The sequence below is a fragment of the Lethenteron reissneri genome, chromosome 29 (genome assembly GCF_015708825.2).
Source record: "Lethenteron reissneri isolate LAM-NWPU_2019-01 chromosome 29, ASM1570882v1, whole genome shotgun sequence".
Lineage (NCBI taxonomy): Eukaryota > Metazoa > Chordata > Hyperoartia > Petromyzontiformes > Petromyzontidae > Lethenteron > Lethenteron reissneri.
The window spans coordinates 1,183,672-1,208,795 of NC_083807.1; the positions used below are offsets into that span (position 1 = coordinate 1,183,672).

At 55.1% G+C, this 25,124-nt stretch overlaps 1 protein-coding gene across 1 annotated transcript in view; it reads left to right on the forward strand.

Moving 5' to 3' along the window:
- Window positions 1–10,595: 10,595 nt before the first annotated feature.
- Window positions 10,596–25,124, forward strand: part of LOC133349070 (adhesion G protein-coupled receptor F5-like) — a 48,167-nt gene continuing 33,638 nt past the window's right edge. Inside the window, exons 1-7 of the mRNA XM_061562208.1 lie at window positions 10,596–10,677; window positions 11,484–11,851; window positions 18,237–18,396; window positions 20,485–20,530; window positions 21,021–21,173; window positions 22,209–22,835; window positions 23,596–23,699. Coding sequence (XP_061418192.1) covers window positions 18,331–18,396; window positions 20,485–20,530; window positions 21,021–21,173; window positions 22,209–22,835; window positions 23,596–23,699 — 996 coding nt within the window. The 5' untranslated portion in view covers window positions 10,596–10,677; window positions 11,484–11,851; window positions 18,237–18,330. The remainder of the gene's footprint in view (window positions 10,678–11,483; window positions 11,852–18,236; window positions 18,397–20,484; window positions 20,531–21,020; window positions 21,174–22,208; window positions 22,836–23,595; window positions 23,700–25,124) is intronic.

Sequence of the window (25,124 nt, forward strand, 5' to 3'; positions counted from 1 at the left end):
CACCACCACAATCATCATCACCACCATGATCACCACCACCACCACAATCACCATCACCATCATCACCACCACCATCACGCGAACTGCGGTGGTCATCCTCGCAGCAGCAGTAGTGGCGGCGGCTTCTGGCTGCTCGACATCGAACAAAGGCGGCGGTCACCGCATCGCGCGGCGCTTGCAGATGTGCTCCTGCGGCCGTCTGGAACGCTCTTCCCACCGATATTATGAAACCGCTGGGAGCTGTTTCACTTGAACATCATCATCAAGATTGACACACGCATTTTTTTAGAACGGCTTCTTCTTGTTGTTGTGTTGTTTGTCCTTCCCCCGCATCTCCGATTCGCGCGCTTGGCAACGTACGGTGTGAAAAAAGTTCAACATAGACGAGGCCACGCGCCCCGGGGCAACGATTCGTTTGAATCTCGCAATCCAATTCCAGCATCGATTCTATTTTGATTGTAAACACTGCGGCAAATGTGGCGGCCTCTAGTGGCCGCAGAGATCACGCGAGCTGCCATACTTACTATAATCACCCAGGAATGTCTGTCCTCAACGCTTGTGACGTCACTCCACATCGAACAGCCCCCCTCATTAATATTGATGAGCAGGTGACGTCACTCCACATCGAACAGCCCCCCTCATTAATATTCATGAGCAGGTGACGTCCTCCAAATGGACACCCCCCACCCCTCCTCATTCACAATCATGAGCGGGTGACGTCACTCAATATGGAGTATTCCCCACCTCCACTAATAATCATGAGCAGGTGACGTCACTCCACATCGAACAACCCCCCTCATTAATAATTAATAATCCCCGTCCATTCATAATATTTAGCGGGTGACGTCACTCCACATGGGGGGGGGCGAGGCGCCTCCCCCCCCCACGTCACGTGGTCTCCGCATTGCCGATCGAGCGTCGTTGCTGCGCCGCGCGCTGGGGAGCAAATCGCCGCGGACCCCTGGGCTGACGCGACCCGCCACGTGGCATCCGACATCAGCACCCCTACCCCTACCGCCCGTCTTCTCGGGGGTCTCCAACCCCTACACGGACCCCCCCCCCGTCCCTCGTTACGAACCCTCCGCTGGAGAGACGACTCGACGGGGCTGCTTGAGCCATGACCACCGCGCTGTGCGGTACGGGTGGGTTAGGGGTCGGCGGGCAAGAGGGTTGCGCAACTCTCCGGTAGAGACGGCGCCCTGCCGCTGACGGCAGCCGCGGCCGGGATTGGAACCGAACCCGCCGGGTGATCTCAGCACTGCGCCGCCAAGAGACGCCCTCTAACCCCCCTCCCTCTCTCCCTCCCTATCTCCCATCGCCACATGGCCGCCTCCGAGACGGACCCTATGCTTCATGGTGATGATGACGGTGGTGATGATGGTGGTGGTGTTAGTCCCGGCCACACCGCTGGGTGGCGTTCGGAGACGGTGGAGTCGGGACTGGCGCCCCCTCCTCCCATCAGTACCGTGACCGCAACCACCAGAGAGAGCACCGCCAACACCACAACCACCAGCAGCAACAACAACATTTCCAGCAGCACCAACAACAACATCTCCAGCAGCAGCAACAACAACATTTCCAGCAGCACCAACAACAACATCTCCAGCAGCAGCGGGCCTTGTGGAGCTGAAGCGCCTCGTCCACCGGCGGGAGAGGCGGCGTCCCTCGAGGTGTCGCTCTCGCTGGCGCAGCTGCTGCTGCTCGTGGGCCGCGGCGAGGAGGTCCCCGGCCTGAGGAGCCGCGGCCGCGTCTGCGCCACGGGCCGCGAGCCGAGCGCCGCCACGGCGCCCCGCCAGCCCAAGCCGTGGCACCGGCCGGGGGGCCCCGCGGGGGGCCCGCCCCTGGGGCCTGCGCGGCCCTCCGGCGTGGACCGGCAGGTCCGGCAAAGGGCCGAGGGTGATCGGAGCGGCCGTGGGCCCTCCCAGGACGCAGGCGGAGTTGGAGGGCCCACGCAGTCGGGGACCGTTCATGACCCCCCCCACCCCCCTTTAAGTGACGGGGACACGGGCAGAGACGCGGTTAGTTAGAGACACGGGTGGTCAGGGACACGGTCAGAGACACGGTCAGAGACACGGGTGGTCATGGACACGGTCAGAGACACGGGTGATCAGACACGGGTGGTCAGGGACACGGTCAGAGACACGGGTGGTCAGGGACACGGTTAGAGGCACGGGTGGTCAGGGACACGGTTAGAGACACGGGTGGTCAGGGACACGGTTAGAGGCACGGGTGGTCGGGGACACGGTCAGAGACACGGGTGGTCAGGGACACGGTCAGAGACACGGGTGGTCATGGACACGGTCAGAGACACGGGTGATCAGACACGGGTGGTCAGGGACACGGTTAGAGGCACGGGTGGTCAGGGACACGGTTAGAGACACGGGTGGTCAGGGACACGGTTAGAGGCACGGGTGGTCAGGGACACGGTTAGAGGCACGGGTGGTCAGGGACACGGTTAGAGGCACGGGTGGTCAGGGACACGGTTAGAGATACGGGTGGTCAGGGACACGGTTAGAGGCACGGGTGGTCAGGGACACGGTTAGAGGCACGGGTGGTCAGGGACACGGTCAGAGGCACGGGTGGTCAGGGACACGGTTAGAGATACGGGTGGTCAGGGACACGGTTAGAGGCACGGGTGGTCAGGGACACGGTTAGAGACACGGGTGGTCAGGGACACGGTTAGAGATACGGGTGGTCAGGGACACGGTTAGAGGCACGGGTGGTCAGGGACACGGTTAGAGGCACGGGTGGTCAGGGACACGGTTAGAGGCACGGGTGGTCAGGGACACGGTTAGAGGCACGGGTGGTCAGGGACACGGTTAGAGACACGGGTGGTCAGGGACACGGTTAGAGGCACGGGTGGTCAGGGACACGGTTAGAGGCACGGGTGGTCAGGGACACGGTCAGAGATACGGGTGGTCAGGGACACGGTCAGAGGCACGGGTGGTCAGGGACACGGTTAGAGGCACGGGTGGTCAGGGACACGGTTAGAGGCACGGGTGGTCAGGGACACGGTTAGAGACACGGGTGGTCAGGGACACGGTTAGAGATACGGGTGGTCAGGGACACGGTTAGAGGCACGGGTGGTCAGGGACACGGTTAGAGGCACGGGTGGTCAGGGACACGGTCAGAGGCACGGGTGGTCAGGGACACGGTTAGAGACACGGGTGGTCAGGGACACGGTTAGAGGCACGGGTGGTCAGGGACACGGTTAGAGGCACGGGTGGTCAGGGACACGGTTAGAGACACGGGTGGTCAGGGACACGGTTAGAGACACGGGTGGTCAGGGACACGGTTAGAGGCACGGGTGGTCAGGGACACGGTTAGAGACACGGGTGGTCAGGGACACGGTCAGAGGCACGGTTAGTTAGAGACACGGTTAGAGACACGGATGGTGAGAGACACTGTTGGTTAGAGACACGGGTGGTCAGAGACACGGTTAGAGACACGGGTGGTCAGGGACACGGGTGATTAGACTCGGAACTTTCGCAACGCGCCCGCGAGGGGAAGTCCACTGGAGAGATGGAGCGATGAAATCGGCTCGTGTGCAGGGGCTGGATGGATTCCTGCGGAGTGCGACCGCGAGAGATGGCGACGGACCTGGGGAGGCCTTCACCCAGCAGTTGATAGATCATAGTTGATGAAACATTGGTTTGGAGGTTCGATGTGCTGCTGATGGACATGGGTGTTGATTTAACTGCCATCTCAATATCCACACCAAACCTGTGAACTTTATCCCATATAACGATAACAATGATGGTTGTGTATATACAAGCACCCCTTTAACCAAATCACCCCCAATGCAGCAGCAGCAGATCCAGTCGGCAATCGAAAGCTCAGCAGGGTGGATCCTGGACAGCGCCTGGCAGGACCACCGCCATGACGAGCACAGTCATCGATCGCGTCATTGTGGAGAACGCCAGTCCCCAAGCAATCACACATGTCTGTCCCTCCGCGTAAACGCCCCCCCCCCCGAAAGTCATGTATACACATCGCATCAGCCACGTGGGCCCTCTGGGGAGCGCATTATTTCAGCTGCGTTTGGTTCAACGCAAGCAAACTGCACCGCCAACAGAGGGCAGTGCAGCCAAATCAAATGGCATTGCACCGTGACGTCTTTTCTCGCCGCGTTCGCTAACCAGCGTCGACCAGCGTGGTCAAGTATGGTCAGTCAACTCGCTGACAGCGTGGAGATGCGCTAACATGCAGCCGTGGAATGCACGCACGTGGAACTTCTCACCACGCCGTACGCAGCCAACCGTGCCGATTTGAAGGAGCGCGGAATGACAAAAGAGGCTGTGCACGTCGGCTAATTGCGTCGCTGTTGAATGTGAGCCTAATAAATCAATAACAAGTTACGAGTGCAAGCGCTGTCGGGTGTCTCTGGTCTGACCCTTTCACAACACTTGTGGATGGCCAAACATCCCAGTGTAGCAGGACCCGCCTGACTGAGAGTCCTGCGACTCATTGGCGCTTTCATGGAAAGCTGAAGGTCATTAACCATTGCTATCCACGTTGACCAGCGTGGTGAATTATGTTCGAATAATTTTTCTCGACCCGCACGGCGTGGGGAGGCTCTCACCTAGCAGTAGATTGACAACAGGGGCTGTAACATGGACCGTGCATGCACCCATTACCACTTGGGGAAGAGTGGTGGTGCAGTGGTTAGCGCCCTGTGCAATGAGTCGGGGTTCGCTTCCTGGCCATGGCTAACATCGCCGGCGACTGATGTCTCAACCGGTCCTGGGCACCCTCATTTCACAAACTCGCACTCACCATCATGGTGAAGTATGGCTAATCGACCCCCGTGACCCGAGACGGCTTTAGGGCGCCTTCATCCAGCAGTAGATTGACGAAGGGCTGTAATAGACCGATACAGACGTAATGAAGAGCAAAGCTAAAGGTGCAGCCCCGCAATGTGCTTGCTCACGGCACTGCTGCAGAGGGGGCCTCCACTAGAAGGCGCGCTCGAGAGCACATCGAGAGGTCATTTGGCCGAATTGTCCACGTTGGTCAGACAATCGATGAAGAGGAGGACCCACACGTTACACCACCACCACACACGACTGGTCTATTCATGTAAACCCCTGGGCTGGACGGGAGTGGGGGTAGGTGTGTTAATTTAACACGTCGGCTTTCGCGACCAATATTATTCATAATATAGGTTGTTGGGTCAGATCGCGTTATTTATAAATGTGTCGTAACCCTCCACCACCCGACACGGCCAAACAGTAAAAAATGTGTCACGTTTTTCAAAGGACAAAATAATTCACTTCTTTAGCCCACCGGTGTGCTGTAGAGAGAATCAACAGCATTTACAAATTTGAGTACGTTTCGTTGATAATTACAATCAGCTTCATCGGGCAAGAATGGTTAATTTCATTTTTTACCTACGTGACTTTACCGAAAGAACTAAGAGTATGAATCCTTGCAGTCACGAAAGATTCAAATCTAGAATGGTGAAGCTCTCCGGTTGCTTCCGGTCTTAAATAGAGCAGCATCAGGGTGACCACATCATTTAATTAAATTCAATCTGGTGCAGTGAGGGGGAGGGTATCGTAATTATATAGATTGGTAATCATTCAATTGTTAACCGACTTTATGTGATGTGTTATTTTAACTGTGTGTTAGTCGGCTACTATGTATCAGCGTCACACTCCACATGTGCCAAATTGGAAATGTTACTCACGGCAGTCATCGTCACCTGCCGGCAGACCAATGCCCATGTGTAGGCTGGTGACAAGCCACGTCGTGCCGCGCACAGGGGCAGCTGCCGCTGGGGGCGCCCTTGGAATGGTTGAGATGAGATGCCGCGCAAGACGCGTTGAGTTGATGAAGCATTTAAGCAAGCGCCATATGAATACAATTATAATTTAACACGTAGGCTTTCGCTTATGTGGCAGATGTTATCTTGGACAGACGGGACTTAACATTAGCGTAAGACTACACGAACAGAAAATAAATATTAACTACTCTCAAACAATTATCGGCTGTTGCAGAACATGCTTGCCAATAAGGACACTCATTTGATTTTGATAACGTTGAAGTGTTGTTTAAAACTTAATATTGCTGTACCCTTTGGTTCTTTCGCTAAAGTCACGTAGGTAGAAAAATAATAGATCACGACGTTTCGATCGCAACACAAGCAATCGTCATCAGGTGGGACAACCACAGCAGTTTTTTCTTGCCGTGGTTGTCCCACACCTGATGACGATTGCTTGCTTGTTTTGCGATCGAAACGTCGTGATCTATGATGTATCTACCTACGTGACTTTACCGAAAGAACCAAAGAGTATTGATTCCTGTAGTCACGAAAGCTTCAAATCAAGACTAAACATTGCCGGCCCAAACTAATTCGATAATCTATTGACATTTAGAGATATACAACACATGTTTTACCGCTCTGATAGCTACAGGCTTAGTGCAGCCTGGACGCGTATTATTAAGTAATCTTACAACTACATTCCTTATAGAGGAGACGCATGCTAATGAACTAATTACTCATCTATTATATAATTACAATAACCCCCCCCCCCCTACTCTCCTGCGCCTCTGATATCTGCACCTGATGGGTTCAGTGACGACGTCGTTCTGCTACTGCTCGATATAAGACCGGGAGGAGGTGGATTGCTTCACTATTCTGGCAAATCGCCCGATGATGCTGGTTGTATAATTACCAGTGAAACGTCACTGGACTCAAATTGTAAATGTTGTGGATTTACTCTCCAACACACCGGTGGGCTGAAGTAGTAAACTCATTGGCGCGTTGTTTACGTGACAAACCTTTCTGGCTGTGTCGGGTGGTGGAGGGTTACGACACATAATTTCGCGACCTAACCCAGACACCTTTATTGTGAACAAATATAATTCTTAGTTGTTTCCCTACCTACCGCACCGGGAGATCGATTCTTACCGGCGGATTGCAATTTGCAGGGTGCTCTTACCCATTGCACCACGTGAGCTGCATGGGCACACGGCGGTGTTGTGCACACGGCTCTCGCAAGCCCAACACGTGGAAGTCAACACAATGCCTGCCGCTTGCTCGGGGAAACAAAACAACGACGGGCGCTCACTCCGCCCAGCCAAGCCAAACACGAGCGGGCGGACCGGTTTGAGTTGGCCTTCACATCGTACTCATCTCGATACGTGGCCAATTAGAGTGAATTATTCGATGACTCTTTAGTTTATAATGTTTGAGCTCGTAATTAAATCTTGACGGCCGCATGCGGTACCGTCAAGTGAAAGATCTTGGTCTGGGTTCGTGGACGATATCGATTGGGCTTCCAATATAGAAGTAGTGTAATGAAGAGGTGGATGCGCAGTCCTGAAATTGCATGCTCACACCTCTGCGGTGGAAGAGTCTCAACCACACAGTGTCCAGCCACGTCACTGCTGGTCACACCGACACACCCACCCACCCACTCACGACACTACTGGTCACAACCACTCACCCACCACACTGCTGGTCACACCGACACACCCACCCACCCACTCACGACACTACTGGTCACAACCACTCACCCACCACACTACTGGTCACACCGACACACTCAACCACTCACCCACCCACCCACTCACCCACCACACTACTGGTCACACCGACACACTCAACCACCCATCCACCCACTCACCACAATTGCTCTTCACACCGACACACTCAATCCCACCCACCCATCCACTCACCACACTACTGGTCACACCGACACACTCAACCACCAACTCACCCACCCACTCACCACACTTCTGGTCACAACGACACACTCAACCCCACTCACTCACTCACCCACCCACCACACTACTGGTCACACCGACACACTCAACTCCACCCACTCACCCACCACACTACTGGTCACACCGACACACTCAACCACTCACCCACTCACCCACCCACCCACCACACTGCTGGTCACAACGACACACTCAACCACTCACCCACTCACCCACCCACCACACTACTGGTCACACCGACACACTCAACCTCAACCACTCACCCACTCACCCACGACACTGCTGGTCACACTGACACACTCAACCCCACCCACTCAACCACTCACCCACGACACTGCTGGTCACACTGACACACTCAACCCCACCCACTCACCCACCCACCACACTGTAGATCGTAACGCCTGTCTTTCAGCTACTTCCCTCATACTGCTGCATTTTTAAATGCCATCCTCCCATCGTCTGAAGAGGTTACCACCACGTGTGAACTCAGTATTTTACCACTTTGATAGCGCGATGTTTATCACTGACAGACCACTTTACTTATCAGATCTTTGGGCCTGTTCTCTGTGTGTTTGTTGAACTTTCACACCGTGCGTAGCCAACTATGCTAATCGGAGGCGCTCTCCATCTGTGCGAAGAAAGAAACACCAGACTTCCATGGAGACCCACTGAATGACGCAGAGGCACGTGCACTTGCATGTGGCACGTGCACTTGCATGTGGCACGTGCACTTGCATGTGGCACGTGCACTTGCATGTGCATGGCGCACGTGCACTTGCATGTGGCACGTGCACTTGCATGTGGCACGTGCACTTGCATGTGGCACGTGCACTTGCATGTGGCACGTGCACTTGCATGTGGCACGTGCACTTGCATGTGCATGGCACGTGCACTTGCATGTGGCACGTGCACTTGCATGTGGCAATGTTGTCCCCTGTGCCACTACCCAACACGCGGATCACGGCTTTGCGAGGGAAGGGGGAAGTAGAGGTGTGGGCGTGCATACCTTGCGTGCTTTCTAAACTAAACTATGCTTTGTAACACGTAAGGGTTGTCACGTAGACAGAACGTGGCCAATTCGTCACTAGTACAGCACTAACCGGTGTGTTGGAGAGCCAAGCCACACCATTTACAAGCTGAGTACGACGTTTCGCCAGTAATTACAACTAGCTTCATCAGGCGACAGCCAGATTTGTGGAGCAGTCTCCTGTTTCGTTCCTTCTATATGCGCACTTGCGCACAATGGGTTGGGGAGATTACTGAGGCAGCGTACATGATGCATGTGCATCATGCGAGCCCTATGAACTTGTCCTTCCTGTCTATTGTGTGTATTAAAATAGCCGTATCAACGGTAATCCCTATTGAGGTATGGTGTCCTTTATAGGCATACATTTAAACAATATGTTATTTGGTGATTCGCTTCCACGCAGCACTAAGGCGGTAGCTATCCAAACGGTAAAACATATTTTTATTTAGTTTAATGTCGATAGATTATCTAATTCGTCTTGTCCAGTAGTAGCTAGTTTGGCACAAAACTTCAACATTATCAAAATCAATTGAGTGTCCTTGTTGGCACGCGTGTTCTGCTACTGCTGACAGTTGTATTTGGGAGTGTTTCATATTTATCTGATGTTTTTTTAGTCTCGTGCTGATCATTCGTCCTGTTTGCCCAACATAACATTTTCCACACGTGCAGTTAATCCGGTACACACCTTCCGTTGATAAACTATGTTTTATTTTACTAGGTGTAAGGCCCACTGAGCTAAATAGCATTTTTTTCAGAAGCGACCAGGCGATCGCAATAGATAGCTCAACAATCGTGGCTTATCACGTGGGAATGTTTCGCAGCCAAATACTTCGCTAAACGTCTGCGGCTCCACCAGGGGTGGACACCCTGCTGCTGCTGCTGCTGCGGAGCTCATCAATGACTCTCTCGTGACGTTCTGCGGGACCGTCTCGTATGCACGCGCATTGCGCCTCTTGGCAAATGTAGTTTTTGAGCGAATTCGAAAGAAAATGTCTCTTCTTGTTATTTTAGTTGCCGACCCCCACTCCCCCCCCCCAACATCCTTCCACCATCGCGACACGCACCACGGTCCGACGTTCCGCGCCAGGCCCACCCGGCGGAGACCGGCTGGCTTGGCGGGAGAAACGGAGAGCGAAATCAGCACCCAAAACCGGGTCCCAATCGCGGATCCTACAGCCAGTCTGTGCAGCTGGCTCCACGGCTCCACTGCTCCACACATGCCGCCTACCCTCTCCAGCGCTGGGGTCTCCGTGGCGAGCTGCCGCTGTGGCGCTGTGTACAGGCAGCGTCGCTTGTCCACTGGGTGGCCGCGTTCTGGCTCTCGTAGAGCTACAACCGCGCGGAATCGGCGTTCGCGCACACGCTGAATGGGTGCACAGCTCTGCGTGCACTTTAACGTGACGAGCAGAATTTCCCACCGCGTCGAACATCAGTGCGGGTCGATGTATCGTATTACGCAGAGTGGAGCGGTGGCGCAGTGGTTAGCGCACCGCAAATTTGACCCGGCTCCGGCTAACATCGGCACCCCGAGTTAAATCTGCACCACCCCTTTATAAGCAGCACATAGAGACCAGCGTGGTGAAGTATAGCCAAACAAAGCACATCCATCGGTTTCTCATCCACGAAGCTTCAAAGGTGAATGGCAGAGAGTTGCTTGTGGTTCATAAATAGTGGCTGCGTAGTACAGTCCATGTTTTGCATGACCCCCACTGTCACCTTTTTTGTTGCGGAGGGGGGGGGGGTTGGTTGGTGGTAACCCCCCCCCCCCCGTCTTTACCCCCTCCCCTTCACCCGAGCTGTGATTGGTCGATGTGGCGCGCGCCGCTTCCTCACGCACAGAGTGAGGTTGAGCCCGAGATTTGTGGTGAGTGGACTGAGCGATCGAGTGACTCGGCTTGGTGAGTTACTGACTCAGCTACTTGGTGAGTGATTGAGTGAGTGACGTGGTGAGTGATTGAGTGAGTGACGTGGTGAGTCATTGAGTGAGTGACGTGGTGAGTGATTGAGTGAGTGACGTGGTGAGTGATTGAGTGATTGAGTGAGTGACGTAGTGAGTGATTGAGTGAATGACGTGGTGAGTGATTGAGTGAGTGACGTGGTGAGTGATTGAGTGAGTGACGTGGTGAGTTAATGAGTGACGTGGTGAGTGATTGAGGGAGTGACTTTGTGGGTTATTGAGTGAGTGAGGTGGTGAGTTAACGAGCGAGTGACGTGGTGAGTGATTGAGTGAGTGACGTGGTGAGTTAATGAGTGACGTCGCTACGGCACCTGGGGTGCTCTCTGACGCCACGTGAAGTGTCGGAGGTTCTCTGGCAGGAGGTCTCAGCACAAACATCACGAAGTTCCCCACGTGATTTTTAACAGACTGTTGGGGCAAGTGCTGTTAGCGAGCACCTATGAAGGCTTGTACGGCACACGAGGAGGTGGGTGGCCAGCACCACGCCGGGCCGCCTTTGTCTCCCTGGTGGCGATGTTTTACACACCCCACCGGGTACTCATTTGAGGTCGAGTCGACCTAGGGGTGCTGCAGCACCAGTTCAGACAAATTAACTGGAATTAGCCATGAGTTGGACGGGTTCGTAGCGCAGTGCCGCCATCGCTGCACGACCGTTCCCTGACAGCACACACCCGAACAAAGACACAGGTGACGCACACACACGCACATACACCCACACACGCGTGCACACACACACGTGTATTGATAGCGCTGTGCGCGGATGTGCCGCAGGAGGCTGCGTCAGACGGGGCGGCAGTGGCGACAGACGCAAGAAGATGACATCCTGAGTTCCACTTACGGGGTCCCCGATTCCAAAGCCCGAGGGACCGGAATATGGAGATGAGCTGAGAGCAGACGATCGGGGAGACCTCGGATCGGGCCATCGCGAGGGAGCACGGCAGATCGGGAGATTCAAAGAGCGGGAGGACACCTTGAGACCTCGAGACCGGGAGGTTGGAACACCAGGAGGACCTCGTATCGGGGGATCGAGACGTGGGGAGGCCGACAGGGTGTGAGATCCAGAAGATCGCCAGACCCGACTGTACGCAGGAGGCCAGGAGGAGTTGGGGAGATTCGAAGACCGCGAGTCGGGAAGCGCGGTGAGTGGTCGCGGTTCCGCGTCTCGCACACGACGCAGCTGTTGTGCACGCAGAGCCCGTTCGTCACTCCACTGCTGGATGATCCCCCGCCCCTACCCCCTCCCAATGCCGTGCGGGTCGTGGGGCTTCGCCACGCCGCTTGTTGTGTCGACGTGCGTTTCGTGAAGCCGGTGAGTGGTAACGACGTGTGAGTGTCGGAGCGCCGTGCAGCAGTTGTTTCTGTTGCAGCTCTCTCTGCTGGCGATGTGTGCACAGTTCATGTTTAGTTTACATTCGAACCACTAAAGGTTTACACCTGCGAGCGATCTTCGAGTGCGGGTGCTCCAATTTCTTACACAACGCCTGGCGATCGTGGAAGGGAAGGGCAGACGCCGTCTGGAGTAGCTCCATACACCTCTAGTTCCGTGCAAGGTCCCTTCCGGCAGCAGTGGCTTGAGCGAACAACTGCAGAGCTGCGCCTTTACCGAGACGCTTGTAACGCCGGGCAAGCAGCACTCGGTCGAGCACAATGCACGTGGATGTGGAGTCCGTGTTGCCACCCCGGAGTGTGCGCTGGTTGGGTGACATCGATGATTAACATCGATGATTAACATCGATGATTAACATCGACTCTATCGGACCGCTGTCGTGTTCCCCAATGGATTGCCAGCCGCGGCTCACATCAGTGGCGAGTGATGTCGGAACCCCCACCCCCCCCCCCCACCTGCCTACTTCAGCACCCCGCATTGACCAGCGTGGTGAAATATGGCGGACTGGCTATCGTTACCCGCTGTGGCCGGTGGGGCGAGACTAACCACGGAGTGGCAGCCAAAGGATGAGAAACGCGCCCGTGGAGATGTCCCTGATTCACGGGACCGTGAGAGGCGTCGACGGCCTGGCGGGAGGCGGGGGGATGGGAGGGTTTCATCCAGCAGTGGGTCGATCACGGCTGTTGATGGTGAAGGGGGGAGGGGGCAGTACCTACTACGAGGGGTAGGGGTCACGCACGCGAAGCGCGGCCCTTGAACGGAGGCGATGAATGTCATCGGCCGGCAGTGAAGGTGAGTGAGTGGGGTGAGGGTGGCGTCTCCCGTGTCCGTGTGCCGCTCGCCTCGCTGGGTTCCGGTAACTCCAAGCCGTCGAGATAAGCGAGGAATGCAGCAGAGCCGGCCGGCTTGTGCCCGACGCGACCGGGTTGCAATCCCCTCCTGGCTCTCGGGATCGGAGTGGGGAGGACTGGATGGGAACACCAGGTGGGCGGGTGCGCGAGATGGGCGTGCAGGTGATAGCACTCCAACAATGGATTACTGATTCCATCTGTGCGGAGCCTTGATCGTTTCCCACGCTCTCATTCATGGAATTCGTGGACCAAGATCGTGATGCAGCAGCAGCAGAATCATCCTAGATACACACAAAAATCACTCAACACAATCGTCAGTCTAAATACAGATTCTGCGTCCTTTAAAAAACTAAATAAGATAATTTTAAAATACGCGACGTTTCAGCCAACGGCCCTTCCTCATAGCACATACTATGTGCTATGAGGAATGTGTTTCAGCCAACGGCCCTTCCTCATAGCACATACTATGTGCTATGAGGAAGGGTCGCTGTCCGAAGCGTCGCCTATTGTGCTTTTAGGCCGCATTGTGTTTTATGATCGTTTTGAGTTGTTGACTGCGCTTGTGCAGCCGGTGCCAAGTAGCAAGCAACAGCGTAGCAGCGGCAGCAGCTACAGCAGCAGCAGCAGCAGCTACAGCAGCAGCAGTAGCTGCAGCAGCGCAGGAGCAGCACCACCAGCAGCAGCTACAGCAACAACAGCAGGAGCAGCAGCGCAGCAGCAGCTACAGCAGCAGCAGTAGCTGCTGCAGCAGCACCAGCAGCACCAGCAGCAGCTGCAGCAGCAGCACCAGCAGCACCAGCGGCAGCAGCTGCAGCAGCAGCAGCAGCTACAGCAGCAGCACCAGTGCAGCAACAGCGGCAGCAGCTGCAGCAGCAGCAGCAGCTACAGCAGCAGCAGCTGCAGAAGTAACAGCAGCAGCAGCAGCTGCAGCAGTAACAGCAGCAGCAGCTGCAGCAGCAGCACCAGCAGCACCAGCGCAGCAGCAGCTGCAGAAGCTGCAGCAGCAGCAGCAGCTACAGCAGCAGCAGCTGCAGAAGTAACAGCAGCAGCAGCAGCTGCAGCAGTAACAGCAGCAGCAGCAGCTACAGCAGCAGCAGCAGTAGCGGCAACAGCAGCAGTAACAGCAGCAGCAGTAACAGCAGCGCAGCAGCAGCAGCCGCCAGATGATTTGTTGAGCCCTCCGGATGAAGCCCGTCTTGAGGCTCCGCCTGGTGACCGCGTTGTGTGTGTTGACTCGACGTGGCGCCTCCCTGGCACAAAGCTGCCACTCAAGGCGCCGTCACATAAAACCCAAACTCCACATACAATTATAAATATGTATTGATGTAATTAATAATAATATAATTAATAGTTTTGTTGTTGTTGTGCTGCCTTACCCAAGTTTGCATTTGGTGTTTAAAAAAATCGGCAGCCATTTGTACGTATCAACTTTATTTTCATTTATTTTTGACACTTATATCGCTCGCTGAACCGCCCCGACTGTGAAAAAGAGCTTCATAGCTCATCGGATTCCTCCTCCTCCTGCTGCAGTCTAAATACAGATTCTGATTCTGACATCAATAACAACGACGACTCTGAAGCTAGATTGGTGGTGTCGATGTCGGTGGGCTGCATGGACTCCATCGGCCGACACCCAAACCACGTGATCTCTTTTGTCGGATCCACATTCTAAGGCAGTGTGCATCCCTCTAGGCTTTACGCATATCTATAGCAGCATGCATACCCACAGCAGTGTGCATCACCCTGGGCAGTGTGCATACCTCGAGGCAGTAGAGCAAAGCCTTCCAGTACACGTCACGGTGGTGGTGTGGTTGCGGTTCCTTTTAATGCAACGCTCCTGCGCCCCACGAAGCCGCTCATGGTCCACCCCTGAATAGCATCCGCTGCACAAACCACCACGGCGGTAGATGCGGACACCTGATGGTGGCACAAATGGAAACGTTTGAACCTTGTCAGGAGTGGTTGCGACTGTGGTCATACACAGCAGACGCGGCACCACGTGCAACGACGCAATCACTCCAGCTCTGAGTATAGACGCGCAGAGCGGGTGGAAAGTGCCGCTGCGTATGGTGTGGGCCTGAGGCCACTTGTTGAAGGGATCTGGGAGGCAGTTCTGTGATATCCGCTTCTGCGGGCCATTTCCAGTCGGTGATAGAGAAAATATAAAAGTGTAGACATTGGTCTCTCAAACTGCTGTAGTCCAGAGGCGTGCGCGTTGTGTTTCTCATGTGCGCGTAAACATGTTCATCAAGGCGACACAGCCTTGGAATGTCAATCAGACCGTGATAGATACAAAAACTCACCACCACCTGCACCCTGAACACTTCCTCACGCCCTCCATTCACCCCCGACTCTGTGGCAGGAGGGTTCTGCCACAATGGGACGTCTGGTCTTGGATTACTCCAATCATCGAGTTTGTGAGAAAACACACCCACGCACACGAGGGGATAACAACCCAAAGGTCCTCCGTGTGGACGGGTTCGGGAACCCACTTGCTGTACTGCCACCCCTTGCCCACCAAGCCTACGCGTGCCACGGACCGAGTAGATCATTCAGTCTCCCTTCCCAGGGAGCCGGCCCCTTCGGGGAGGGGTGGCGGCAGGCAAAGAAGCCACGCCAGGCGGCAGGCCTCTGGCTTTTGGTACACGTGCTCGCGAACAGCACTTTCCCCGACGCCCCGTTGAGGCTATACGGTGCATCGTTGTCTTTGTGTTGTGTTAAGTGATCTGTGTGCTTGATTGCATGCGCGTGCGTGTGTAGCGGGTAGTGTAGCCGGTAGTGTAGCGGGTAGTGTAGCGGGTAGTGTAGCGGGTAGTGTAGCGGGTAGTGTAGCGGGTAGTGTAGCGGGTAGTGTAGCGGGTAGTGTAGCGGGTAGTGTAGCGGGTAGTGTAGCAGGTAGCGCGCTGCGCTACGATCCCAAGGGTCCCGAGTTCGATTCCCGCTCACGGTCACCAACACAAGTGACGATTATCTGAAACCGGTCTTGGACCTCCCCTAGGTCGACTCGGCCTCAAATAAGTACCTGGGGCGGTGTGTAAAAATCCCAAATCGGGAGACAAATACGGACAGGCGTGGTGCTGGCCAGCCACCCCCGCGTGTGACGTCCCGGCCTGTATAGGTGCGCCTCTTGACTTAAAGCTCTCGTGACTGCAGGAATTCATATTCTTTGGGTCTTTCGGTAAAGTCACGCACATAGGTTCAAATAAAATAACAAACAAACTACGACGTTTCGATCGCAACACAAAGCGTTCATGATGACGAACGCTTGTGCTGCGATCGAAACGTCGTAGTCTTTTTGTTATTTTCTTTGAACCTATGTACGTGACTTTACCGAAAGACCCAAATAATAGGTGCTACTCTCTCAGCACTTGCCCCTAAAGTCTGTTAAAGCTATACGGGGGATTTTTTAAACTATGTTCGGCTACTTGACACTTCACGTGGCCTCTAAGCGCACCTAGCCTGACACAAGCACCGAGGGAACGTCTCCACTACTTTGTAGCGAATGGCTGTTGTTGTGGGTATGTAAGCGCATTTACAAACGGACAACTCTCATAGCCAAGGTGAGTAACCACGAGGGCGCGCGTGCTCGTGCGTGGGTTAATGTGGATTACATTCTTGGCATTGTGTTGGCTATTGCGTAACGCCACAGCTGAGCACACGCGTGCGTGCGTGTGCACTGCGCTACGAACCCGACCACCCGAGTTCGATTCACCGCTCACGTCCAACACCAGTGGTGGTTATCTGAACCGGTCTTCGGCCCTCCCCTAGGTCGACTCAGCCTTGAATTTACGTTGGCCACGACGCAAATTGTGATGTGCGCCGTGCCACCCACCGTAGGTTCTCGCCACCGACGATACTCGCTCCAATCGCCTTTGTAAGCTACACGGGGGGGGGGGGGTGTCTTCGCTCCGCATGCAGGTGCGGTTTGGGTAACCCGAACCCGCAAACACTGCAGAGTCATCGAGTGCGGGGATTGGTGGGGGGAGAACAACAACGGGCCGAAATATTTACGTCGGTTTAGCGACCCCCCCCCCCCCCCCCAACATAGCAAACATCTGAAATGCCCGTACCATCAATCACGGGAACTCTAAACCCGAAACGTGAAACCGCCTATGAACCAACTCGCGTGGAATGCAGCCGACGATCTGAGCCTCTGTGGTAAATCCATGGTTGGGTGAGCGCCTCTCCACACACCACGTGGGGCGTTGGTGCTCGTTGATCATACTTCGGCGCCTTGAAGGCGGGGTGCGTGGTATAGACGCGGGAGCATCGAAGTGCAGTACAACATTTAGGTGTTGTACTGTCCACCTTCTGACCACCGGCTACCTCGGTCCCATATCCATCGATGCCAACCTGGCGTGAATGGCGGTCACCCATCCGTGGCACTATGCAGGTCCAAACCTGCTTAGCTTCGAGACCTGGCGATATCGGAAACCTCTGTTCACAGCTCGCCTGATCCGTCCCATTCACGCTGCGTTCACGCACTGCAGGTCACAACAACTCACCCACCCACCGACTCACTCACCAATCCACTCGCTCACTCACCCACTACACCGCAGGTCACATCACACTCACCCAGTCAACCACTCTTCACCCACCTACTCACTCGCTCACCCACTCACAGCACTGCAGGCCACAACAACACACCCACACAACCATCCACCCACCTACTCACTCATCATTCCACTCGCTCACCCACTCACCACACTGCAAGCCACAACATACACCCACCCAACCACCCACCTACCTATTTACTTACCCATACACTCGCTCACCCACTCACCACACCCCAGGTCACACCACTTCTCGTTCTGCGTGTTCGCCCCCACTTTGGAGTTTCGATGCGTCGCATCATTTCCCCAGTTCTCATCATCACCTCGCTAAATCTAAGTAACCTACGAACTCTCATTTATTGCAATGTTAACGGTGCTGTTGTTACCGGCCACTCGGTATTGTCAGGCTTTGCTCAGTAAATCGTGATTTAGTAATAAAAAATGTGTATATATATTCCGCTTCTTTCTAGATGCAAAGTATTCGTGACTGCAAGGATCCATACGCTTTGGTTCTTTCGGTAAAGTCAGCTATATAAACCCTTGTTAGAGCCATCTCTTCGGCATACCTCAGCAGCTGTTTTCGCTCTGGTTGTCCCCACCTGATGGCAGGCGCTCGTGTTGCGCCCGAAACGTCGTGATTTAATTTAGTTGTTTTTTTATATATTTTTTTCACTTACGTGACTTTACCGAAACATCCAAAGAGTATTCCGCGTATGTTGTCCGTCACCAACAGAGTAACTCCTGGGTTCCGCAACCAGGAGGCGAGGAGGTCAAGGAGGTCCTTGGAGTCGAGATCTGTGAACCCCACGAGCCTCGCCCGGAGATCGATGGAGCGACTCGCCCGGATCACCCCGGCCCTGCTGCTGCTGCTGCTGCTGAGCCTTCATAGCGGGGTTGGTGCTCATTTCACTGCCGCAATGTGCGGGGAGTCGCTGCACTGATCACAGTGGTTAGCACAGGAACGGGGTACTACGACTGGCAGCATCACACAACGTGTAACAGAGTGGTCCGGGTGTCTTTTGACCCCCATTTAATTATCTAAAACGTAATATTTTAAAGGTAAGGTTTATTTTAAATAGAAATGGATATTAAAATGAACAAAAACAATGTTTGGGGTCAATTAATTAGGGGGGGGGGGTTACAAGACATCTGGACCACCCTGTAGAGGAGGAGATGAGGCGTTAAATATAATAAGCAACATAATTGCGTTTAGTTTGTGAAACAATTAACGACAATATCCGAAAACACGCTGCTGCTGCTGCTGCTGCTGATGATGATGATGATAACCATGCTGTTGATGCTGCTAATGATGGTAACCATGTTGCTGCTGCTGATACCGTGGGGCATGGCCGCGAGGTAGCGTTCGTTTGAGCCCTTGCCAGGCACGGAAGACGTACAAAGTGGTTGCTAAAGGCGTGCATTAGGAAACGCACACGCAGGTGAATGACATCGCCACTCGCACTGTTGAGAACGGTGGGCACGGGGGAGTGACCACGGCCGATGGTCGAGGTTCATAACGGAGCGGCGGCCAAGGGACGGAACGCGCACGAATGGGGAGATGGAGCCATGAAATGAGCCGCTCGCGTGCGAAGCGGGTACCGAACGGGCGATTTACATCCAGCGGTGGATCGACCACGGCCGATGAGATGTTGAACGACGGCATTCCCGCGAGCCATGTAGACATGTGCCTTGTGTGGGCGACGGTGGTTTTTTCTATTTACGACAACCCCGTTCCGCCTCCCCGGGCTAGTCCGACAAAAGAGACAGGGGGCGTCAAGAATGCGAGCGAGTTCGTGCCGGGCGCGAAACCCGTCGAGCCAGTCGGAGACGCCTGGCACGACGGGCGAAACACGCACGGCATGGGGGGGGGGGGGGCGGCAGTGTCGCGAACCCCAGCCACCCCGACTGCCGCTCACGGCCGACATCCGGTGGGGAATGTTCGAACCGGTCCCGTGCCTCCCCTCGGTCGACTCAGACTTCGATGAATACACGGTGCAGTGTGTAGGCATCAGCACTGGGGAGACAAAGGCGGCCGTACGTGTGGTTGGACACCCGTCCTCTCGTGTGCCGTGCCGGCCTTCATAGGTGCTACTCGCTAACAGCACTTGCCCCCAGAGCCGGTGAAAAGCTATACGGGGATCTTTTTCTTTGTATTGTGTTGCGCATGTCATGTTCTTGAGTACCCGCAGACTGGCGATAAATCAGTAATTTAATGGACATCACACAGCATCAATCATATACATCATAGATCACACTCAGCGTGATGAAACAAATCACTGCGCTGCCAGGGGTGCACACATTGCAACACATCTCAATGATGTGCTTTGAAGAAAGGCTGCTGCCCAAAATGTCGCCGATTATACGTCTCCTTTTAAGGCCACGGTGCGATTGACGGATGTGTTGAGTTATTTGTTGTTTGTGCACAATGATGATATAAATGTTGTCGACGATGATGACATGATCGTGATGATAACATGATTATGATTATGTATATGCATGTGTGTAGAACTTCTTTCGCACCGTACGTAGCCAACCCTGCTAATGGGAGGTGCGGGGATTGATGACATGATCATGACGATGCAGCACCACCACCTCCTCATCATCATTATCCACAAACCTCTACCATAACCATTGTAATCATCACCAATACCCCAATAGCCACCATCGCCGTAACACCCAGCACCACTGCCAACACCACCAACCACCCACACGTGGTCGACAGTCGTGCGGAATGAAGTCACGTGCCGTGCGGAATGAGGTCACGTGTCGTGGGGAACGAGGTCACGTGCCGTACAGAACGAGGTCACGTGCTGTGGGGAACGAGGTCACGTGCCGTGCGTAACGAGGTCACGTGCCGTACGGAACGAGGTCACGTGCCGTGCGGAACGAGGTCACGTGCCGTGCGTAACGAGGTCACGTGCCGTGCGTAACGAGTCCTGCTGACACGTCCTCCTCTCGTCTCTTCCCGGTGCCCCCCGCAGGCTGCAGGGAGCGTGGAGGGTGCACGCGCAGCGCGGGTCGCACGAGGTAACGCCTCCAAACGCGTCTCCTGTTTTTTTTTTCTCACAAACTAAAAGCTAAAACGACAACACGAAAGCAAAAACACAAAGGGACTGCTATGGCGGTCAGATAAAAACACAAATCCGCACGTTCGTCATGAACAGCACCTGGTAAAAACAACTTGGGTGGGGGGGGTTAGCGCTACGCTGCACTACGAACCCGGCGACCCGAGTTCGTTTGCCGCTCACGGCCACCAACATCAGTGACGATTATTTAGACCGGTCGTGGGCCTCCCCTAGGTCAACTCTGCCTCAAATACTTACCGAGAGCGGTGTGTAAACTTTGATAATGGGGAGACAAAGGCGGTCGGGCGTCGTGCTGGCCACCCAACCCCTCGTGTGGTGGCCTTCGTAGGTGCTACTCGCCAACAGCACTTGCCCCAACAGTTCGTTAAGGCTACGCGGGGGACCTTTGTCTTTGGTTCGTGCTCTATGGTGACTGTGGTCTCTGTCGGCAGCGGCCCCGACGCAGTCGTTCCTGCTGGAGCTCGAGATCTCCACCACGGACGAGTTCTTTGACAAACAAGCCTTCATCAACCTTCTGCTCAACCTCCCTCCGTCATCCTTCAACGGCAGCTACGTCAACATCACCGATCCCGTGCTCATCAGCGGTGTGTGCCCGCGCGGGTGTGCGTGTGCACGTGTGCGGGGTGTGTGCGTGGTGTGTGCGTGTGCACGTGTGCGGGGTGTGCATGTGCACGTGTGCGGGGTGTGTGCATGGTGTGTGCGTGGTGTGTGCGGGGTCTGTGCGTGGTGTGTGCGGGGTGTGTGTGCGTGGTGTGTGCGGGGTGTGTGTGTGCACGTGTGTGTGTGCGGTGTGTGTGCGTGGTGTGTGCGGGGTGTGTGTATGCACGTATGCGGGGGGTGTGTGTGTGGTGTGTGTGCGTGGTGTGTGCGGGGTGTGTGTCTGCGGTGTGTGTGCGTGGTGTGTGCGGGGTGTGTGCATGGTGTGTGCGGGGTGTGTGTGTGTGCACGTGTGCGTGGCGTGGTGTGTGTGTGTGCGGGGTGTGTGTGTGCACGTGGTGTGTGCGCGTTTTAGCGATCAGGTTACGCCCAGACGTCCCTTGACGCCCGGGCCAGATTGCTACGTGGGGCCTCCTCCTTCATCCACCCCCAGGCGCGGTGTGGGGCCCCTGCGTGACGCGTGGGGGTGATGGCCCCTCCAGCCCCTGCCTCTGGGTGGCCCTGTGCGCGACGATGATGATGATGATGGCACTACTCATGATGATGATGATACTACTAATGATGATGATGACGGCACTACTCATGATGATGACGACACTACTCATGATGATGATGACGGCACTACTCATGATATTGATGCCGCTGCTACCACTTCGTATGATGCTTCACGCGTCACTCGCCATGACTGTCTCCCGCGTCATCATCACCACCACCACCATCATCATCATCTTGTATAATCCGATCGTAATCGTCATCATGACTACCATCGCCACCCACCACCTTCACCCGCGCCACAGCGATCGTCATCATGATGATCGTCATCACCATCATCACGATCAGTGTCACCCAACACCACCACCACTCTGTCCACCGTAACCGTCATCACCATAACTACCACCGCAGTCATGATCTTCATCACCACCACCTCTATCTCACCCCCCCCCCCCTGGCCCCCTTCTCAGAGTGTGTCCCCCAAGGCAACGAGACGCAGTGTCGGTGCGGAGCGGGGCTGCTGTGGGACACCTCCACCTGCCAGGCGCTGGGGCCCTGCCCCTCGGACCCCTGGGGAGCCCCGCAGGGGTGCAGCTGCGTCCGGGGAGCACCCGCGGACCCCTTCCAGTGCAGCGCGCCGCCCCCTGCAACCACATCGACAACCACCCCCATCGCCACGACCGCCATGCCAACCACGACAGCACCCACAACGTCAACAACGACGCCCAACGTCACAACCACCCCCAATGTCACAACCACCCCCAACGTCACAACCACCCCCAACGTCACGACGACGCCCAACGTCACGACCACCATGCCAACCACCACAGCACCCACAACGCCAACCACAACAACGCCAACAACAACGCCAACAACAACGCGAACAACAACACCAACAACAACAACGCCAACAACAACGCCAACAACAACAACGCCAACAACGCCAACAACAACAACGCCGACAACAACACCAACAACAACGCCAACAACAACGCCAACAACAGCAACACCAACAACAACACCAACAACAACGGTGACCACCACGACGGCAAGGACCACAGTGAAGCCGATCACCCCTTCTCTCCCTCCACCCACGAGTGAGTCCACGGGGGGGGGGGGGGGACCCCGGGGGGGACCATTCCGCGGAGCCCTCAAAATACGGGGGGGAGTGGGGGTGGGGGGCGCCGTTGAACGAGCACCGGGGGGGCCGCCACGACCCTCAGGGTCGCGGGGGGGGGGTCCCGGGAACCACGCGCGCCGCTACGGCTGACGTCGGAGTCACGACTGGACATGCCCCCCTCCAAACACCTCGCCCCCCCCCTTCCAAATAGCCCCCCACGAGAGGCAAAGCAGATTATGTTGTCGATAGAGGGCGAGCAAACAAAAACCGCAGGCCACGGCGTCACGGGCTCTGATCGAACTTGACACGATGCGTTCCACGTGTGTTGGACACGTAGCAGTAGTCGGGCTTTCGCCACCAATATTATCCGTAATAAATGCCCTTGGGGTTAGATCGCGTAAGTATAAATGTGTCGTTAAACCCAAACCTTGCTAATGGTCTGTGTCGGGTGGTGGCGGGTTTAACGGCACATTTAACTTTACGAGATTTAACCCAAAATTTTTTTTATGTTTCAAGTGACCGCGGCGCCCCCTTTTAAAGCGTGCGGTGGTGACTACGCTGCTGCTGCCGCTGCTCGCGGCTGCCTGGAGTGGCACAGCGCTGTGGAGGCAGCAGCAGCAGCAGCAACGAGGGATGGTGGATCAGGCGCGGATGTTGTGTGAAACTATTCCCTTCCCGCTGTGGGCGGGGGGGGGTTGAGGGTCTGTGAGAGGGTCATTGTCCTCTCTGCTGCACAGGTTCCTTTAAGACGTCGTTGAGGATGGCGAAAGATTTCACGGATGACTTGAAGGATCCCACTTCGGCCGAATACAAGAAGTTGGAAAGCGAGATCCTTATTATTGTGAGTAGCGCCAAGGCAAGGGTCTGCTAATGCTGCTGGGTGTGTGCGTGTGTGTTCCTGTGTCAGTGTGTGTGTGTGTTGCTGTGTTAGTGTGTGTGTTCCTGTGTCAGTGTGTGTGTTCCTGTGCCAGTGTGTGTGTGTGTTGCTGTGTCAGTGTGTGTGTGTTGCTGTGTCAGTGTGTGTGTGTGTTGCTGTGTTAGTGTGTGTGTGTGTTCCTGTGTCAGTGTGTGTGTGTGTTCCTGTGTCAGTGTGTGTGTGTGTTCCTGTGTCAGTGTGTGTGTTGCTGTGTTAGTGTGTGTGTGTGTGTTCCTGTGTCAGTGTGTGTGTGTGTTGCTGTGTCAGTGTGTGTGTGTTGCTGTGTCAGTGTGTGTGTGTTGCTGTGTCAGTGTGTGTGTGTGTTGCTGTGTTAGTGTGTGTGTGTGTTCCTGTGTCAGTGTGTGTGTGTGTTCCTGTGTCAGTGTGTGTGTGTGTTCCTGTGTCAGTGTGTGTGTTGCTGTGTTAGTGTGTGTGTGTGTTCTTGTGTCAGTGTGTGTGTGTGTTCCTGTGTCAGTGTGTGTGTGTTGCTGTGTTAGTGTGTGTGTGTTGCTGTGTTAGTGTGTGTGTGTGTTCCTGTGTCAGTGTGCGTGTGTGTTCCTGTGTCAGTGTGTGTGTGTGTTGCTGTGTTAGTGTGTGTGTGTGTTGCTGTGTTAGTGTGTGTGTGTGTTGCTGTGTTAGTGTGTGTGTGTGTTTCTGTGTTAGTGTGCGTGTGTGTTCCTGTGTCAGTGTGTGTGTGTGTTGCTGTGTTAGTGTGTGTGTGTGTTGCTGTGTTAGTGTGTGTGTGTGTTGCTGTGTTAGTGTGTGTGTGTGTTTCTGTGTTAGTGTGTGTGTGTGTTGCTGTGTTAGTGTGTGTGTGTGTTGCTGTGTTAGTGTGTGTGTGTTGCTGTGTTAGTGTGTGTGTGTGTTGCTGTGTTAGTGTGTGTGTGTGTGTGGTGTAGCGGTTAGAACGTTGAGTGTTTGCGCACACACACAGTGGGGAGCGGTAGTGTGTTGGTTAGCGCGCTGCGCTATGAACCCGGTGACCCGAATTCGATTCCCGCTCGTCGCCAACACACACACACGCACACACGCGCACTCACGTATATTCACACAGACATGCGCACTCACATATATTCACACACACACGTACATTCACGCATGCGCACTCACGTATATTCATGCACACACACACACACACTCATGTACATTCACACACACGCACGCACACACGCTCCCACGTACACGCACGCACACACGAACTGCTATGCAAAGCGACCCCACCTCTTGGACAACTTCCTCATGCCGCGCCGCCAGCGCCGAGCGAGACTCAGCGGGCAGGCAGCTCGCCGCGGGGCGCCGGTCAGCGGCGCACACGCGAAGGGAAACAATCGGAGCTGGGGACAGGTCGGC